General features: G+C 47.3%; 1 protein-coding gene and 1 long non-coding RNA gene across 12 annotated transcripts in view; one reads left to right on the plus strand and one right to left on the minus strand.

The window, feature by feature from the left end:
- LOC146859459 (uncharacterized) overlaps positions 1 to 8,764 on the plus strand; it is a 126,085-nt gene extending 117,321 nt beyond the window's left edge. For all 3 annotated transcript variants that reach the window (XR_014980119.1, XR_014980117.1, XR_014980118.1), the window contains one exon: positions 8,580 to 8,764. This is a non-coding gene — a long non-coding RNA (uncharacterized LOC146859459). The remainder of the gene's footprint in view (positions 1 to 8,579) is intronic.
- Positions 1 to 19,880, minus strand: part of OBSL1 (obscurin like cytoskeletal adaptor 1) — a 685,475-nt gene that overhangs the window by 229,903 nt on the left and 435,692 nt on the right. For 7 of the 9 annotated variants that reach the window (XM_085650183.1, XM_085650179.1, XM_085650180.1 and 4 more), the window contains one exon: positions 14,831 to 15,106. The exons of the other annotated variants lie outside the window; for them this stretch is intronic. In XM_085650183.1, the coding sequence (XP_085506309.1) occupies positions 14,831 to 15,106 (276 nt within the window). The remainder of the gene's footprint in view (positions 1 to 14,830; positions 15,107 to 19,880) is intronic. 9 annotated transcript variants of the gene reach the window in all.

Below are 19,880 nucleotides of genomic sequence, written 5' to 3' on the forward strand. Positions count from 1 at the left end.
TGCATGTGTCTGTATATTCATGCGCCTGTCTGGGTGCCTGTGTGTACACACCTGTATGTGTATCTGTGTCTATCTGTGAGTGATGTGTCTGTATATCCATGTGCCTGTCAGGGTGCCTGTGTGTATACACCTGTATGTGTATCTGTGTCTGTCTGTGTGTGCATATGTCTGTATATTCATGTGCCTGTGTGCACACACCTGCATGTGTATCTGTGTCTATCTGTGTGTGATGTGTCTCTATTTTCATGTGTCTGTCTGGGTGCCTGTGTGTACACACCTGTATGTGTATCTGTGCCTGTCTGTATATTCGTGTGCCTGTCTGAGTCCCTGTGTGTCCACACCTGTATGTTTATCTGTGTATAGGTGTTTGTGATGTGTCTGTATATTCTTTGGCGTGTCTGGGTGCCTCTGTGTGTACACACCTGTATGTGTATCTGTGTCTGTCTGTGTGTGCATGTGTCTGTATATTCATGCGCCTGTCAGGGTGCCTGTGTGTACACACCTGTATGTGGATATGTCTGGATGAGCATGTGTCTGTATATTCATGTGCCTGTGTGTACAAGCCTGTTTGTGTATGTGTGTCTGTCTGTGTGTGCATGTGTCTGTATATTCATGTGTCTGTCTGGGTGCATGTGTGTACACACATAACACACCTGTATGTGTATCTGTGTCTGTCTGTGTTTGACGTGTCTGTATATTCATGCGCCTATCAGGGTGCCTGTGTGTACACACATAACACACCTGTATGTGTATCTGTGTCTGTGTGTGTATGTGTCTGTATATTCATGTGCCTCTGTGTACAGGCCTGTTTGTGTATGTGTGTCTGTGTGTGCATGTGTCTGTATATTCATGTGCCTGTCTGGGTGCCTGTGTGGACACACCTTTATGTGTATCTGTGTCTGTGTGTGCATGTGTCTGTATATTCATGTGCCTGTCTGGGTGCCTGTGTGGACACACCTTTATGTGTATCTGTGTCTGACTGTGTGTGATGTGTCTGTATATCCATGTGCCTCTCTGGGTGCCTGTGTGGACACACCTTTATGTGCATCTGTGTCTATCTGTGTGTGCATGTGTCTATATTCATGTGCCTGTCTGGGTGCCTGTGTGGACACACCTTTATGTGTGCATGTGTCTGTATATCCATGTGCCTGTGTACACGTGCCTGCCTGTGCACGTGTCTGTCTGTGTGTGCACGTGTCTGCAGGTGCACGTGCCAGTCTGTACAGAAACGCACCACTGCCCCCCCCCCCTCTTCTCGTGACCCCCCCCCCTGCCCCGACGGAGCCTCTGCCCTGGAATCCAACGAGCTGGGGGCGCTGAGTGACTCCTTCCAGTTGACACTGGAGATGGCGCCTCACTCCGGGGTCAGGGCCCCGCCACTGACCTGGGGGCGATGACACGGAGCTGCAGCTTAATAACGCGACAGCTTGGAGGGGGGGGGGGGGGGGCATGGCGTACAGCCAGGGAGCGATGCCAGGCACTCAGGGGTCTATAACACATGACGACAGCAGGGGTCCGCTGCACGTCCAGGGGTGTCCGGTGACCGCCAGGCAGGCTGGCTCCAGGGGCATGGCGGGATCACTGCAGTGCCAGGGGCAGCTAAAAACGGCTCAGGTATGCCGCCGGGGCAGCAAGAGTTAAAGGTTTCCACCGTCAAACATGCCGGTCTCAACAGATGAACAAACAGAGCCTCAGTAGAGCCATAGCAAGGGGCAGCGATGTTTAGCCGCAGCGAAGGGAGCCGCCGCCTCACTTTAAAGCCCCAGGGCTGCAGGGCCTGGGGGTCTAAAGGGGTGCGAACCCTGGGGCTTATGGACACCGCTGTAACAGGGATGGTCACCCCAGGAGCAGCTCAGACCTGCACTGGTACAGACAAAAAAAAATATCAAAAGGGCACAGACAGGATGACAGCTACAGCCAGAGACAGACAGTCAGGCAGCTACAACCACAGGCAGGCAGAACAGCCACAGCCAGAGGCAGACAGTCAGGCAGCTACAACCACAGACAGGCAGAACAGCTACAGCCAGAGACAGACAGTCAGGCAGCTACAACCACAGACAGGCAGAACAGCCACAGCCAGAGGCAGACAGTCAGGCAGCTACAACCACAGACAGGCAGAACAGCCACAGCCAGAGGCAGACAGGAAGGCAGCTACAGCTAGAGGCAGACAGCTACAACCACAGACGGACAGGCTGACAGCTACAGCCAGAGGCAGACAGGAAGGCAGCTACAACCACAGACAGGCAGGACAGCTACAACCAGAGGCAGACAGGAAGGCAGCTACAACCACAGACAGGCAGGACAGCTACAACCAGAGGCAGACAGGAAGGCAGCTACAACCACAGACAGGCAGAACAGCTACAGCCATAGGCAGACAGGAAGGCAGCTACAACCAAAGACAGGCAGAACCGCTACAGCCAGAGACAGACAGGAAGGTAGCTACAACCGCAGACAGGCAGGCTGACAGCTCTAGCCAGAGGCAGACAGGAAGGCAGCTACAACCACAGACAGGCAGGACAGCTACAACCAGAGGCAGACAGGAAGGCAGCTACAACCACAGACAGGCAGGACAGCTACAACCAGAGGCAGACAGGAAGGTAGCTACAACCACAGACAGGCAGAACAGCTACAGCCAGAGGCAGACAGGAAGGCAGCTACAACCACAGACAGGCAGAACAGCCACAGCCAGAGGCAGACAGTCAGGCAGCTACAACCACAGACAGGCAGAACAGCCACAGCCAGAGGCAGACAGGAAGGTAGCTACAACCACAGACAGGCAGAACAGCTACAGCCAGAGGCAGACAGGAAGGCAGCTACAACCACAGACAGGCAGAACAGCCACAGCCAGAGGCAGACAGTCAGGCAGCTACAACCACAGACAGGCAGAACAGCCACAGTCAGAGGCAGACAGGAAGGTAGCTACAACCACAGACAGGCAGAACAGCTACAGCCAGAGGCAGACAGGAAGGCAGCTACAACCACAGACAGGCAGGCTGACAGCTCTAGCCAGAGGCCGACAGGCTGACAGCTACAGCTAGAGGCAGACAGACAGGCTGACAGCTACAACCACAGACGGACAGGCTGACAGCTACAGCCAGAGGCAGACAGGAAGGCAGCTACAACCACAGACAGGCAGAACAGCTACAGCCAGAGGCAGACAGGAAGGCAGCTACAACCACAGACAGGCAGAACAGCTACAGCCAGAGGCAGACGGGAAGGTAGCTACAACCACAGACAAGCAGGCTGACAGCTCTAGCCAGAGGCAGACAGGAAGGTAGCTACAACCACAGACAGACAGGCTGACAGCTCTAGCCAGAGGCCGACAGGCTGACAGCTACAGCTAGAGGCAGACATCTACAGCCAGAGACAGACAGGCTGACAGCTACAACCACAGACAGGCAGAACAGCTACAGCCAGAGGCAGGCAGTCAGGCAGCTACAACCGCAGACAGGCAGAACAGCTACAGCCAGAGGCAGACAGGAAGGTAGCTACAACCACAGACAGGCAGAACAGCCACAGCCAGAGGCAGACAGGAAGGTAGCTACAACCACAGACAGGCAGAACAGCTACAGCCAGAGGCAGACAGGAAGGCAGCTACAACCACAGACAGGCAGAACAGCCACAGCCAGAGGCAGACAGTCAGGCAGCTACAACCACAGACAGGCAGAACAGCCACAGCCAGAGGCAGACAGGAAGGTAGCTACAACCACAGACAGGCAGAACAGCTACAGCCAGAGGCAGACAGGAAGGCAGCTACAACCACAGACAGGCAGGCTGACAGCTCTAGCCAGAGGCCGACAGGCTGACAGCTACAGCTAGAGGCAGACAGACAGGCTGACAGCTACAACCACAGACGGACAGGCTGACAGCTACAGCCAGAGGCAGACAGGAAGGCAGCTACAACCACAGACAGGCAGAACAGCTACAGCCAGAGGCAGACAGGAAGGCAGCTACAACCACAGACAAGCAGAACAGCTACAGCCAGAGGCAGACAGGAAGGTAGCTACAACCACAGACAAGCAGGCTGACAGCTCTAGCCAGAGGCAGACAGGAAGGTAGCTACAACCACAGACAGACAGGCTGACAGCTCTAGCCAGAGGCCGACAGGCTGACAGCTACAGCTAGAGGCAGACAGCTACAGCCAGAGACAGACAGGCTGACAGCTACAACCACAGACAGGCAGAACAGCTACAGCCAGAGGCAGGCAGTCAGGCAGCTACAACCGCAGACAGGCAGAACAGCTACAGCCAGAGGCAGACAGGAAGGCAGCTACAACCACAGACAGGCAGGCTGACAGCTCTAGCCAGAGGCCGACAGGCTGACAGCTACAGCTAGAGGCAGACAGACAGGCTGACAGCTACAACCACAGACGGACAGGCTGACAGCTACAGCCAGAGGCAGACAGGAAGGCAGCTACAACCACAGACAGGCAGAACAGCTACAGCCAGAGGCAGACAGGAAGGCAGCTACAACCACAGACAAGCAGAACAGCTACAGCCAGAGGCAGACAGGAAGGTAGCTACAACCACAGACAAGCAGGCTGACAGCTCTAGCCAGAGGCAGACAGGAAGGTAGCTACAACCACAGACAGACAGGCTGACAGCTCTAGCCAGAGGCCGACAGGCTGACAGCTACAGCTAGAGGCAGACAGCTACAGCCAGAGACAGACAGGCTGACAGCTACAACCACAGACAGGCAGAACAGCTACAGCCAGAGGCAGGCAGTCAGGCAGCTACAACCGCAGACAGGCAGAACAGCTACAGCCAGAGGCAGACAGGAAGGTAGCTACAACCACAGACAGACAGGCTGACAGCTCTAGCCAGAGGCCGACAGGCTGACAGCTACAGCTAGAGGCAGACAGCTACAGTCAGAGAAAGACGGGCAGGCAGCTACAGCCAGAGGCAGACAAGCAGCTACAGCCAGAGAAAGACAGGCAGGCAGGCAGGTAGCTACAGCCAGAGACAGACAGACTGACAGCTACAGAAAGAGACAGACAGGCATCCTTTCTCCAAAGTCAGAAGAGAAATAGGAGCTTCTCAGAGGTAAAGGGCTGGCTGTACACGGCGAGAAAACAAAACACATTGGTAGGAGGCGGGAGGAAGGTCCAGGAGAGAGGTATCACTCACTCGCCCACTCCCACTGCTAAGCAACGCCTTTCCTAACACGATGAATGCATAGAATGCTGTAGGCCGAGCCCTACACTAGTGCTCCTGTGCCTGCTGCCGGAGACAGTGTCTGGCTGCCAGAGGCCAGCCTGGCACCCTTCCGTTGCCCTGTTCTATGCCAGGTCTACATGGCAGCTGAAGAGCCTGATCTTGGACAGTCAGCAGCTCTGTGCTGCCAGCATCTGAGAGGACACTGCTCATGTATCAGAGACAGGGCTGCATGTCTGCAGCTGGGAGCCGTGGCCATACATCCCTCTACCATGTACAAACTGTCGCCATGCCCTCTGCAGCACATCGTGGACACCGTCACAATTGCAAATGTTTTGGTAAGACTTGCACCCACAGCTTTCTTCACTTTATCCCCACAGATCTCCTCAATGTGGCAGACTTTTGTCCCCTAAACCTGTGAGCTAATTTCCAATTTGAGAAATGAACTTCCAGTCCGCCATTTCCCTGTGTTTTCCAAGTGCTGGCCTGGTCTTTTGTTGAACATGCATTGCCTTTCGATAGCTCTGGCCCACAGTTCTCACCCTTTTCAAATCAAGCTTACCTTTTCCAAATGACTCACAAAGCTTTTCCAAAGTCTATCTCCCACCCCAGTATTCAACATCTTGTACGCTAAGGGTCCTAGTTCATTTCTGTTTCCTTTTTTACAGACTAAGCTTCATTTGGTCCAGGACGGATTGCTCATAGAAGCACTATTCAATCAATCAATCAATCAATCCATATTGTTTTATAAAGCGTGGCTAATCACCCGTTAGGGTATCCAGGTGCTTACAGGTCCCAGAGGCTTATTCAAACAGACAGATCATGAGGACCATTTGGAATTCCTGAAGTGAGGTGATGGTCCGGAGGTGCGTGGGGAGGGGGTTCCAGGTCTTTGCTGTGATATGTGAGAAGGAGCGTCTTCCACTTCTGCTTCGGTAGATGCGGGGAGTATAGGCAAGTAAAAGGAAGTGGAGCATAGTCTTCTCGATGGTTGGTGGAAGTTCAGACAGAGGTTAATGTAGGCAGGTCCTTGGTTGTGTAGAGCCTTGTGTGCGTGGGTCAGCAGCTTGAATTTGCATCTCTTCAGTACGGGGAGCCAGTGGAGTTTTCTGAGGTGAGGCGTGATGTGGGTTCTGCGGGGAAGGCCGAGGAAGAGGCTGGCTGTGGCGTTCGGTATGGTCTGAAGTCTCTGTAGAAGGTGTGCGGTGATTCCTACGTAGAGGGCATTGCCGTAGTCCAGTCAGCTGGTGATGGGGGCTGATGTTACAGAGCATCTCGTGTGTAGGGATAGCAACTGGAAGATCTTACGTAGCATGCGCAGAGTGAGGGAGCAGGTGGAGGAGACTGTTGATCTGTGATTTTATGGTGAGCTTGTTGTCAATGATGATTCCGAGGTATCTGGCGTGGTTGGAGAGCGAAGGTGCGGGTCCTAGTTGTGATGGCCACCAGGAGTCATTCCATGTGTTGCTTTTGCTGCCAAAGAAAGGTACTTCCATCTTGTCTGTGTTCAGCTGTAGACAGTTGTTCTTGATCAAGTTGGCGACATTTGTCATGCACTGTGGAAGTTGGTCATGGTGGGGGTGGGGTCGTTCCAGCTGAACAGAATCGTGAGTTCCACCAAAGACCAGTGACCCAACCACACCCTTAAACCATGCTCCCCCCTCCCGCATGGCTAGAAATCTACAAACCCATTTTCTTTTCAGTTCTGTCTTATCCAGACTATCTGTTCTCAACTTCTCCTTACTTCTACTCAACAAGATTTTGCTAAAAAAAAGCAGCGGCCATTCAAAAACATTTTGCATCTCTTCGACCTCAGCTCAAGCATCGGTTATAAGTATACCCTTCCCTATCCATATGAACGTACGGAAAGACGGCATCACTAAGACCTTCAATGCTCCGCAGGGTTTAACTGATTCTCTTAATCAACATCAACATGAGAACAAGAAACTGGAATCTCTTAACAAATATATCTGTTCTGATGAGTAATTCATTATATATTAAGTAACTGAGGTTGGCCTACGTTGCTGTTGTTCTGCTTCTGTCTCTTGATTGCCCCACTGCGTTTCATTACATTTTGAATGTTTATTGTTGTGCATGTATGTTATGAGTATCATTAGTTTTTTTGTCGACTATGATCTACCTTTTAACTCCATTTTCCACTTTATGTTTCCATTTAGTAATTTCTATTAATATTCAATCTATTCATTCTATTTGCGCTTTCTACATCTCAACTTAAAATTGTTTAGTTAAATGTGAAAGGGCTTAGACATCCAGTTAAACATAAAAATACATTATTTATTCTATATATAAAGAAGATATCTGTTTAATCTAAGAAACTCATATTAATGGTGTGATCTGATCCTCAAAGGTTAACAAATGAATCAGAGGTTTTTTTTCACTGGCAGATGAAATAAATAAAAATGGAGTTGCTATTCTTTTAACCAAAAAGATTCTGTTCAAAGTTTTATATAAGAATTGCGATACAAGTGGTAGAATTTTATATGTTAAAGCTGAGATGAATAGAACTATGTTCCATCTAGTTAATATTTATAGTTCCACAACAGATTACCCCAACTTCTTGAAGGACTTAACTACTGAAATGATTAAGCTTGGGAATGTCCCTTTCATGGTTGGAGGATATTTGAATTGTGTAAGAGATCCTTTATAAGACCGTCTTTCCTCAACTAAATTTTACCCTCCGAAATCTCTCTTTTTTGAAAAGACTAAATGTTTCTAATCGAAAATAATTGACTTCATTCTCAAACTTGCATTAACCACATTCTGGAATGGATTACTTACTTTCCCCCTGAGGTTTATGTCACTTAATATCTCATCCTAAAATGTACCCCATTGATATCCCGGCTCATGCCATGATACCATTCTCAGTCAAACTAAATGACGTTTCAGCCCCTCGTTGGAGAATGAATACTGATATTATTCTTCATGAGAATAACAGAAATAAGATATTAGAAACCATGACACAATATGTCCGTCAATCGTGAAGCAGCGGCCTTTAATATTATTAGATGGGAGGCTTTTAAAGGTAATATTTCCAATCTGTAGCCGAGAAAAGACTTGTGGAGTATGGAAATATATATTACCTTTTCACTCAAAGAATGTCAGCTAGCATGGTTATGTAATATATCTGGATGGTTATCGGTTGCTTTTATTAATCAAGTATGTTTATTAAATACAACTGTTTATTGACCTCTACTGAACATGTTTAAGGCTAAGTTGACTGGTAATCCTATGTGTCGGCGTAGCAATAACAATAACGCTCCATTAACACACTGGGTTGAAGGACGGAATTTAATATGCAAAATTATCCATGTTTATGATGATATTTTATGCTCTATAGTTATCTGTAAATTGTTTGCCTTTTTTCTTCGTCTCTTGCTAAATCGGAAACTGTTTTTCGTTTTTTAGTTTCTTCAGCAGTTAAATCCATAACTTCGGACTGGAGAAAGTGTCTGAGTGTCATCTGTTTCTAAATGGGGGCCTTGGATAACTCTCTCAACAAGCTGACAGCTTATCCTCTCTTAATCCCACTAATCTACCAGATAAACATGAAATATTCTGGAAATCACTGAATAATTATGTTTCTCAAACTATTTAATTGTGTATGAGTTTATATTCATTATTGATACTGTTTATAGATTTATATTCATTCCTCTATTGCTACTCCAAGAAGCTCAGTCTCCTTTGTTTGATTTCCTTTCTGCTTACTCTTTCCCATTAGCATTGACAAGCATCATTCTCATTTATATGATACTGTTATTATATGATAATATTCCATTTAACTATTTAGTACAATTTTGGGGTGAGTATTGTAATGTTGTTCTAAAGTATAATAAAATGTATTTGAAAGGAAAACTGCACCTCTAAACTGCCCATCCTACAAGATACGAATGCGACCGACCTCAGGATGGATCCGCATTTGCCCCACAGAATATCAGCATTATCTCAATATCAGCATTATCTCAATATCAGCATTGTTGTGCTAATATAACAGCCACTATGCTACATATACGATAGCGTCATTATTGGAATGCAGATACTATCATTGCATTGCAGAATATACCGTCACGGCGCTACAGGACTTCCCATTGCTGTGCTACTCACCACGGCATCACCGTGACATACAATAGAGGCATCGACTAAGTGCATGAATGCGCTACAGTAGACACTCATTGTAGCACCAAAGCATATTAGCTGCATTGCTCTACATAACATACAGGATAAAGTACCCCTGATGTGCAGTCCAAGGATACCACAAGGCACTGAGGAGTTCCGAGACCATGTAGAGGAACGAGGCTGATGGTAGAGTTCCCTCATAAGATCATGGAACTCCTAGATGTTATGTTAGAGGCACTTGCTATAGCGCAACAAAGGGGTGCCGCGGCGCTCAGCAAAGTCAGAACAGAGCAGCAAGTAAAAAAAAACAGGTTTCCAAATGTTTTTAACAAAACTTTTGAACTCAGATCAAGATTGAATGTGAAGGGGAAGCTTGTTCCAGTGATAAGGGGCAAGGCTGACATGCAATATCCTTTTAATGTATGGCAGAGTACTTTATTCCTTATCATATGCAGTCACACCATAACCCTGCCCAAAAAAAACTTAAATCCTTGGTTTCTTGCTCTTTACTATTCATTACAAAGCTGGAGAATAAAAGCAGAACCTGTACTGAGAAAATAAACACATCTAAAAGAAGTTAAAACATTTTCCAAAAATATTTTAAGATCAGTTTATAGTTAGACCTGGGCAGACTTTGGGGAGTTCTGCGTAAGTGACCAAAAACCTCCGCCCTGATACGTGGAGTTCCGCAAGTGGTGGAGGGCATTAGGTAGTGCCGTTCACGCTTATTTTTAGCGCCAGGTGTTTGTCCCACACTGGAAAAACAGCACGAACGGCATAATGTGCAAGAGAGCTCAAGCAAATGTTCTACTCAAGCGGGAGCTTCCTCAATACAAACGATAGGTTTCTCAACACGAGCGGTCGCAGCCATCCGCAACTGCCCGTGCTGAAAAATCTGTCCCGGAGGTGGTCTGGAGTAAGATTTTCCTTGCTCGCGATCACCAACTTAACGTTGGCGAGTGCAAGTGAGGACAAAACTCTGCTCCACTACGTGGATCAGAGTTTTTCAGAACTCTGCACACTATGCAAAGCACAGAGTGGAAAAAACGCCCCAAACACTGCAAGAAGAGTGGAATTTCACGCCCGGGCCTATTTATAGTAAGTCAGGTTACAAAAATGCTGTGGCTCAGATTGTGTAGTAACATGCAAAGATTCTATCTTTCTGGTAAAGGCAGAAAAAATAAACATGTTGCCATAGATATCAGAATAGGGGAAGGCAGTTCTCATTTTCCTTTTTTAAATTGCAGCTTTAATGATGCTCCATGACATGTTTTTCACTTTGGATTCTCTGGCAGGAGGAATTATTACATTACAACTCAATTATTACAGATAAGCAGCTAAATCATTCCTTTATTACAGGCGACTAAAGACATCACAAGTCACCTCTAATAAGGAAATTAGAGGTAGGCCTTTATACATATATTATACGACCATTATTGCACAACAGAGTACGTCATCATTGTACTTCAGAACATGGTCATTGTTGGTCTTCTAATTAAATTCATCATTAGCCTTCTGATGGTGAGAAAACAGTGGATGCTTTCATGCCAGGTGTTGATTAGCTGGAGCCCAAGATAGAGCATCATGATTGGTTGGATGCTGAAGTAGCGAGAAGAGCTATCAGGTCAGCAGTTGATTAGCTGGAGCCCAAGACAGAACCTCATGATTGGTTGGATGCTGAAGTAGTGAGAGGAGCTATCATGGCCACTGGTTGATTGGCTAGAGCCCAAGATAGAGCCTCATGATTGGTTGGATGCTGAAGTAGTGAGACGAGCTATCATGGCCACTGGTTGATTGGCTGGAGCCCAAGATAGAGCCTCATGATTGGTTGGATGCTGAAGAAGTGAGAGGAGCTATCATGGCCATTGGTTGATTGGCTGGAGCCCAAGACAGAGCCTCATGATTGGTTGGATGCTGAAGTAGTGAGAGGAGCTATCATGGCCACTGGTTGATTGGCTGGAGCCCAAGACAGAGCCTCATAATTGGTTGGATGCTGAAGTAGTGAGAGGAGCTATCATGGCCACTGGTTGATTGGCTGGAGCTCAAGATAGAGCCTCATGATGGTTGGATGCTGAAGTAGTGAGAGGAGCCATGAGGCTAGCTATTGATTAACTATTGATTAGCTGGAGCCCAAGATGGAGCTTTATGATTGTTTGGATACTGATGTAGTGAGAGGGGCTGTCAGGTCAGCTGCAGATTAGTAGGAATTCAAAATGGAGGGCACAATTGGTTGGCTGGTGAGGTAGTGTGAGGTGATCTCAGGACCCCATCTGATTCATAGGGGTGGGCGGAACTCCTGGTGGCTCACTCTGAATAATTCTGCGGAGTTACATAAAAACTCTGCAAGATTTTGTGGAGTTCCGTAAGCGGGCTGAATTCGGCGTGTCACTCTGCTCGCGTTGATTTTTAGTGCTGGGAGCTTGTTCCACGCTGTAAAATCAGAGCTAACTGCACCACGCGGTGTGCCAGAGGGCGCTGCTTCTTCCTGCCGCTCGAGTAGATTTTCTACTCCAGTAGCAGTTTTCTGAAGGCGAATGGTCGCAGTCTGCCACGACGGCCCGCATTGAGAAAAACTCGACGGGAGGCGTACTTGCACCCAAGAATTGCGCTAGAGGACGTAAATTCTCGCTCGCGCTTGTCAACTTGATGTTGGTGAGCCATGCTTGAGAAAAAACTCTGCCACGTGGCTCTTGGCGGCGGACTTTTGCAGGAACTGCGCAATACTTGAGTAGTGCATAGTGGGAAAAACTCTGCAAACTCCTCTGGCGTAGCAGAATTTTCAGCCCACCTCTACTGATTAGCTGGTGCCAAAGATGAAGCCTCATGATTATTCAGATCATGGGGCAGCAGCTGATGTTCTCATTCCAGCTGTGGATTAGCTGGAGCTGAAAGAGAAGCTTCATAGTTGGATGGACACTGATGTACCCATAGGTGCTCACATGCCAGTTGTTCATTACCTGGAGGCCCAGATGGAGCCCATGATTGCATAGATGCTGAGGTAGGCCATCTGTTGATTAGCTGGAGACCCAGATGGGGCCCCTAATTTGGTGAGTTGGTAGCGGTGGGTGCTCTAAAGGTAGCTATTGACTATCAGAATTGGTCTTCACTGCTCTGCATGTCTACAGAGTATTCCTTGGAGGGTTCTATCTGCAGCTGAACAGGGGTGGTCAGCAGCTGACGCACCACATGGACAAACTGAAGATTCCTAAGCAGGCATGGATACACCAGGGTCTGTCATGATGGCTTCTCCACAGGTTCTAGAGCAAAAGCAATATGACTATTTAAATCCTTCCCCAGCATAAGAAAACAAACACAATTACAAAGTCTGGGACATTGTGTCCTGGTGATGAGGTCCCTGCATAGGAAAAAGTGCCCCCTGGTGAGTGTGCGTTGCCTCTGACGTTCCAAGGCAACACACTCCAGACCCTCACCTTTACTTTAACCACCCCGTCCTTAGCAAGCTTATAATAGGTGGGGACTTCAACGGAGTCATGATAAACAGCAAGGTACATGGCAGGTCTGACCCTCACCCTTACACCAAACTTCTAGTCTTGGCAACTGGGCAGGTCCCCTGGGTTTTGGGATTTTGTTTTTGTATACGGCATACGTAGGGTGAAGCCTTTGCTCTCCACTCCAAGGCACACAACTCACTATCTCTTTTAGATTATTCTCTCCTAGTTGCTTTAGACATTCAGGAGATGGCGGGAGTAGGTGTCCTTCCAAGAGGCATATCAGATTACTTACCACTAGTGTTAAAATTATGTGGTGCCGGGTCAAGGCCAAAGGGCGCACGGCACATCTGCGCTTGGCAACTCATGAATCACGATTTCATAGACTCGTTGAAGGAAGACATTGAGGAATATTTTGATCTTAACAAATACTTGGTCCAATCTTTTACCACATTAAAAGCTGTGACTAGGGGCAGAGCCATGGATCACACATGTTAGGCATGGAGAGAGGGAACAAGAGCAAACCCAGTAGCTCTGGAGACAAAAGAGACTGCGCTCTAGTGAGATGTCTTTTAGGACAGCTGGAAGTCTCAAATTCACAAATGATTGACCTAGCACATTGGGAAGGTGTCACCAAGCAGAGTCTACAAATCAGGAGACAAGATGGGCAAACTCATATGCTGGCTTGCCACCAGCGAGATGGTTCCCAAGATAATACGTAGCATAAGAGATGTCCATGGCGAACTGCGGACTGATGAAGAAAGCATAGCCGACACCTTTGAACATACTGTAACTCTCTACAGGCAAACACCCTCATTCCGTAGCAGAACTAAATATTCGACTGATTAAAATCTCTCAGTGGCAACACTAAAAGCCATGGACTCAGAGTTGCCTATAACACTTAAGGCAGACACAAGCCTACCGGGAGGAACCTTTCTGGGTGAAGTCCACCTCAAACCGCTCAGTCTGAGGAAAGAATGTTGAGACATTGGTCCACAGCGTAGCTCGGACACTTTGAGACAATGGGAAGGTCTCTTAGGCAAAGCTTCAAGGTGACGAGAAGAAGCAGCTGAAGCTAGTGCGCCAGCATGCCTACCCAGACGGGAAGCAGTGTCTTAAGTCGAGTACAGCACACAAGAGAGCGGAAGCGGAAATGCCAACATGAGCACCAAACCTGGGCTTGCTGTAGAACGACAGAGCAGAGAAGAAAGAGACAGTTGATGACCCAGAGATGGAATCACAGAGAAGGAAAGAAAGATGAAGTTGCTCAGCCCAGTCATGTGCACAGTCAACATAAGGTTAAACAATGGCCCTTCTTGGAAGTCTATTTGAACACCAAATGCAACCATGGCTCGTCCGTGAATGAACACAGAACAAGGCTGGTGCAAGATGCATCATGGAGTGGACATGGTCCTTACATAAAGCATTAAGTTTAGGTCAGGACCAAAACCCTCTAAAATGTAGGTCAGGTGCTGAAGTTAAGCATCTCTTAATGTTCCCGCTCAGCAGGTCCTGTGAATGAAGAAAAGAGTCTGGCTCTGTGAGTGGTGCAGAGAAACACAAGAACAAAGAACATAATGCAATACAACACATAACAATGAGACAATGCTTAATGCGCCACTGTTGATGGAAGAAAAAAGTACACATGAAGATAGCAGAACAACACTACAGGGTCAGTAGAGTAGAGAGAAAGGAAAAGAGATAAAGGAACAAAAGAAACAAAGACACAGAAGAGTGGAATTGAGAGATCCAGAGGAAGTGAGAGATAAAACAATGAGTACATAAGACAGGGAACAGAAGGATTAATCAACAGAGAAGAGACAGCAAGAGATCAACAATAAAACAGAGAAACAGGGTGAGAAAAACAGAGAAAATGGAAAATAGGGCCAGAGAATTGGTGGAGGAGGTGATAGCTGAGAGAGGCTGGGAGGGAGGTATGAAAAAAGGCCAGAGAACTCAGGAGTGGAAAAGGAAGGGCACAGATGCAAGAGCGGAGGGTACTGAGCAATAGCAAAATTGGGGGCGGAGACAAAAAATAATGTCACATCACAGTGATGGGCCACAGCACTCTGGGGCAATCCCCTAAACTCTCACCTGCCACCTGAACCGTTGTCACCATCTTGTCCTGGATGGCATCGCAGACGTATGTCCCTGAGTCAGATGGCAATGCCCCATGGATAGTGAGCTGCCTGTGGGCACCCCGTTTCTCGAGCCGAACTCTCTTCCCCGACACCAGCTTCTCCCCGTCTTTATACCAGTGCACAGAGGCAGTGGGCCGGGACAGCTTGCATGCCAGGACTAGGTCATCGAAGGCCTCCAGGCAGTGGTGCTCGGGAGTCCCTGTGTTTCCAACGATGACCACCGGGGGCTCTAGACCAATGACACATAGTATGGTCAGTACTAGCCAAGAGGATCAATTGGCAACACCTCAATATCCCCAAGTGAATTACTACCGCAGAGAGGACAAGCAGGTAGGGGAAGGTGCAGGCACATCACTGGGAGCTTGGAACAGAAGCTCAGTGAGGCAGAAAGAACTGCAACAACATCACAGATAATCCAGCACAGCAGGAATACATAGGGAGGCAAGCTGTTGCACAGCTGGGGACAGTGAGCTAGAAGGACGAAGAACTAGATGCAGGCAGCACAGCTGGGGACAGTGAGCTAGAAGCACGAAGAACTAGATGCAGGCAGCACATCTGTGGACAGTGAGCTAGAAGCACGAAGGACTAGATGCAGGCAGCACATCTGTGGACAGTGAGCTAGAAGCACGAAGGACTAGATGCAGGCAGCACAGCTGGGGACAGTGAGCTAGAAGCACGAAGAACTAGATGCAGGCAGCACAGCTGGGGACAGTGAGCTAGAAGCATGAAGGACTAGATGCAGGCAGCACATCTGTGGACAGTGAGCTAGAAGCACGAAGGACTAGATGCAGGCAGCACAGCTGGGGACAGTGAGCTAGAAGCACGAAGAACTAGACGCAGGCAGCACAGCTGGGGACAGTGAGCTAGAAGCATGAAGGACTAGATGCAGGCAGCACAGCTGGGGACAGTGAGCTAGAAGCACGAAGGACTAGATGCAGGCATGCAAAGTGGAGGTGAGGCAGGACAGTGGAGACCTGCATGTCCCATGTCAGATGTGCTGAGGAAAGATAGAGCCAGAGCACAAGTGATTTGATCCTCAATATCGGACACGCAAAGGGTACGGGGAGCCAATGAACAGCAGCGATAGTCAGACCTTTAATAGTAGGCATTCTGTGACTCACGGCTAGAAGCAGTGAGGTGTGTTGGCACTGTTGACTCAATGCCAAACATCAAACAATGGTTCAGACATTGACAGTGAGCGCAAAACAGAAGCAAGCAGAAACTCGATGCCAAGCATGAGGAGAAGCAATGTGGAATTAGACTACCAGAGACAACTTGATAGTTAACAAGCAGAGAAGGGGAGACATGGAAGACTCAATATCAGACATGCACAGAAGAGGGGAGCATAGGAGCAGTACAGGCAGGCATAGATGTACCGTATAGCAGGCAAAGAAGGGGGAGATGGGTGAGTAATCACCATGTTGGGAAAGCCATCAATGACAGGCATGCAGAGCAGAGCGGTGGTTAGTGAACAGCAAAGAGAGATGAACAAAACTCCAGTCACAGCAATGCAAAGAATGAGAGATGGAGACTGGTGGTGATGTACAGTGGATGAAGCGAGAGGAACAATCCAACAGGAAGACTATCAGGGAGGGTGATACAGCGAGCTCACTGCGAATCACTGGAAGCTCGAGGTGATGTTTGGAAAGTGAATGCACAGGACGAGGCGGTGAAATGTAGGAGGGCACAGACTCTGAATACACACAGACCACCCAGTAAGCTGTACACCATGAACAGACCACATACAAATGAGACAGCACAAAAGCGAGGAATAAAGCGACATTTATGGATGATAAACTGATGACTGAGACTTGATCTTCTCTAAAGTGGTAGCGACACGGGAGGAACAGAAACATAGATGGATGAGTCTTATTCAGACAGTGGTCACATTGAAGGCTTCATTCGATATCAAAAGTGAAAAGAAGATGGGGGCGGGGACTGCTAAAATATGATACTGAAAAGTGAGACTTAAGTAAACCAGAAGATCGATGCCTACCATAATCCGACTCGCCTGATGGCAGGGGTTCCGTGACACAAGCACACTTCTCAATGGCTTCCACCACACTCGCACATTACGTTGAAGAGCCTAAGCTTTGCTGACGAGTGTGCTATTTGAGTAGCTCGTTCTTTCTAGTCAACAAGGTCCATGATTGCACTGATTATGAGCACTTTATTGATGGTTGAAACCTTTTTCTAAAGTTGGAGGAAGTTGGCGAAGGGCTTCTCGATCTTGGCAGATCTTACAGAAGTCTCCTTGGGTAATCTGTTCTAATGAGAATCTTTTGCCTGCATATGAAAGTTGAGCTCTGTCTGTCTCCAAAATGGTATCTTTCTTAATCCTAGATTTCAAGCTCAATGCAATTGACAGGCCCAAGAAGGCTACCTAAGATCTCAAGACGCTTAAGGCTAAAAGTGAACTAAGATCACGATTTAACAAGGAAATCTAGTTCAACTTTTCAAATATTAGTCTGGAAAAGAAGCCAAATACAGTGTGGTAGGAAGTTATTACAATCTGCGACTTCGACTGCGCAGAACTGCATTTGGAAGGAGACCCGTGTAGTAGACTGAACGTAAGGAAGTCATAAGGAAGGGAGTCTGTCAACATCCATTAAAAAGAAAGAATGAAGCGACCAGCAACAAAATGGAGACAATAAAAAATTCTGAGTGCTGAGACCATTTATTAGGAAGGCAAATGCAGAATAAGGAGAAGTCAACACCATAAATGTCAACCAAAGAAATAAATATTTTATTAGGGACAGAGTGGCCATCATCCTGAGAGGTGACATGAATCACAGAAGCGGTCCTGGCAAGGACAGTACAAAGGATCAGAACCCCACAATGACTGCTGCAATCAAAATATAGAAGAAAAGTGGATCATTTCTAAATTATTTTTAAAAAATCAAGACTGGTTTACACCTATAAATACAGACATAAATCTAAAAATGATTGAAGGTGCTTTTGGCCAATCCATAAATTCTGAATACAATACTTTCATGGAAAATTGTTTTGCAATGAATCGAGTTAAATGGTATGAAGAACAGATTGGTATGACTGCTCGTGTACAAGCTCTGGTAAATACGCTGAGTAACAGAAGAGCGACAGCTGGAGGAAAAAAACTAAATTCATAAGGCAATTCTGGTGATGACGAACACAAGTATCACTAGAGCAGAAACCCTGCAGCCAATGTAGTCTGTGGCCTAAGCCAGTAGATGCTGAGGGCAGATAGCACCCCAAAGGACTGCATTAACTAAGGTGTTTCACCACGCTGTCAGGTTCAGGGAATGTTAAACGTGTTTTCTAAGGTGGAAGTTTGATCCTGTGAATATAGGTCCTCCTTGTCATATCAAAGCAGGGCGGCAAGGCCAGTGGGCATAAAAAGCAAACCCCATTGCCTTTCCACCCTTGGTTCCCTGAAGTATTTGGAGAGGTATGAGGCGGCTGCCATGGCCACTGGACAGCAGTCCTGACCAAGAAGAAGATTAACTAATGCAACATGCATCACAGGGGGGTGCGTCAAGACAGGACTTCTGGCTCTTTGTCCCAATTCCACTCAACAGAAGGCTGGTGGGATGGGCCTTGGAAAGTACTAGAAAAACTAAGCTAAGCAACTCAAACTTTGTACTGGAATGTACAGAGACATCAGGTGCAGTTTGAGACTTGTCATATTAAGTGCTCAAGCTCCCCTTTATTCAGGACAGCCTGGTGCATCCGGAAGGTCAGTATGGAAGACGAGGAATACTTTGGAGATAGATGCACAGAGACTGCTCTGAGGAGCAGGGCACCAGCCTCCACGCTGGGGATATCTGAGAGGTCACACCCAGTATTTGAGGTATTTCATGCTAATTTTGATAGTAAAACATGTTAATACATCACTGGGTACATAATCTCAGATTTGGGTACAGCACAATGTTCTTAATAGATTCACCTGGATGCCCACCCAAACATTAACTAAACCACATCATTACCACTTGGCTTAAACCTGTTATTATTGCATCAACAACAGATGGTGGGAAGAGAGTCTGTGTAGATTACTGATGATCTAACTCAACGACAGTAAGTGATGGCAAGAGCTATCAACAGATGAATCCAATGGTATGCATGCTGTACATTCAAGAAGAACACAGGCTCATGGGAAGTGACGGCTGACTTCAGGGGAAGTCTTCTTTGTTGATTTCAGGGGAGGTCTTCCTTCTTGGAAGCTATGAGTTCATAGTGATGCCTGTGGCATGACAAAAACACTAAACTTCATTAGCATCCAATGAACAAGTTGTTGCACGGAACATACTTATTTTGATTTGCAGATCTGATGCTTTCATCAATTTCACAATTAACGAGCCTTCTTTTGTTTCATTTGATCAATCAATCCATTAGGATTCTTGCATAGCGCGACTACTCACCCGTGAGTGTCTCAAGGCACTGAGGGGGGAAGGATCTGCAGTTCAGTCGAAGATGAGAGGAATGCTGTGGGTGAACAGTGCACAGAACTGAAGCTCATTCACAATCAGGTTCAGTCTTACGTAAGAAGATTGTTAAGAGCAGCAGGTATTAAAGATACCAGCATCACACTACAGTATGAGCAAGCACCACTCTGAGGGCTGCCTAAGCGTAGTCATTCACAACAGTCTTGGAAGTTCTACGTACAACACCTAAATGTGACATCCCCAATGCACATGTTATGTTATGTTATGTTATTCATTTATTTCTATAGCGCACGGCTACTCAAAAAGAGTGTCCCGGCGCTTTAATGGAGAAAGAGACAATACTGCAACATAAAAAACATAACACCAGATAAAACTAACAGAAGAATGGGCCAGAGATTCACGGAGAACCGGCTACTGAGTGAACAGCCAAGTTTTAAGGCCTTTCCTAAAAGCTAGTAGGCTGGTGGCTCCCCGCAGGGCCAGTGGTAAAGAATTCCACAGCTGAGAAGCCAGCAGTCCAAAAGAGCGGCCTCCGAAGCGCGCTTTCTTTACCCGGGGGACAACAGCAAGGTGCAGGGCTTC

This window comes from Triturus cristatus, chromosome 3_2 (assembly GCF_964204655.1).
Source record: "Triturus cristatus chromosome 3_2, aTriCri1.1, whole genome shotgun sequence".
In the NCBI taxonomy this organism is placed as follows: Eukaryota; Metazoa; Chordata; class Amphibia; order Caudata; family Salamandridae; genus Triturus; species Triturus cristatus.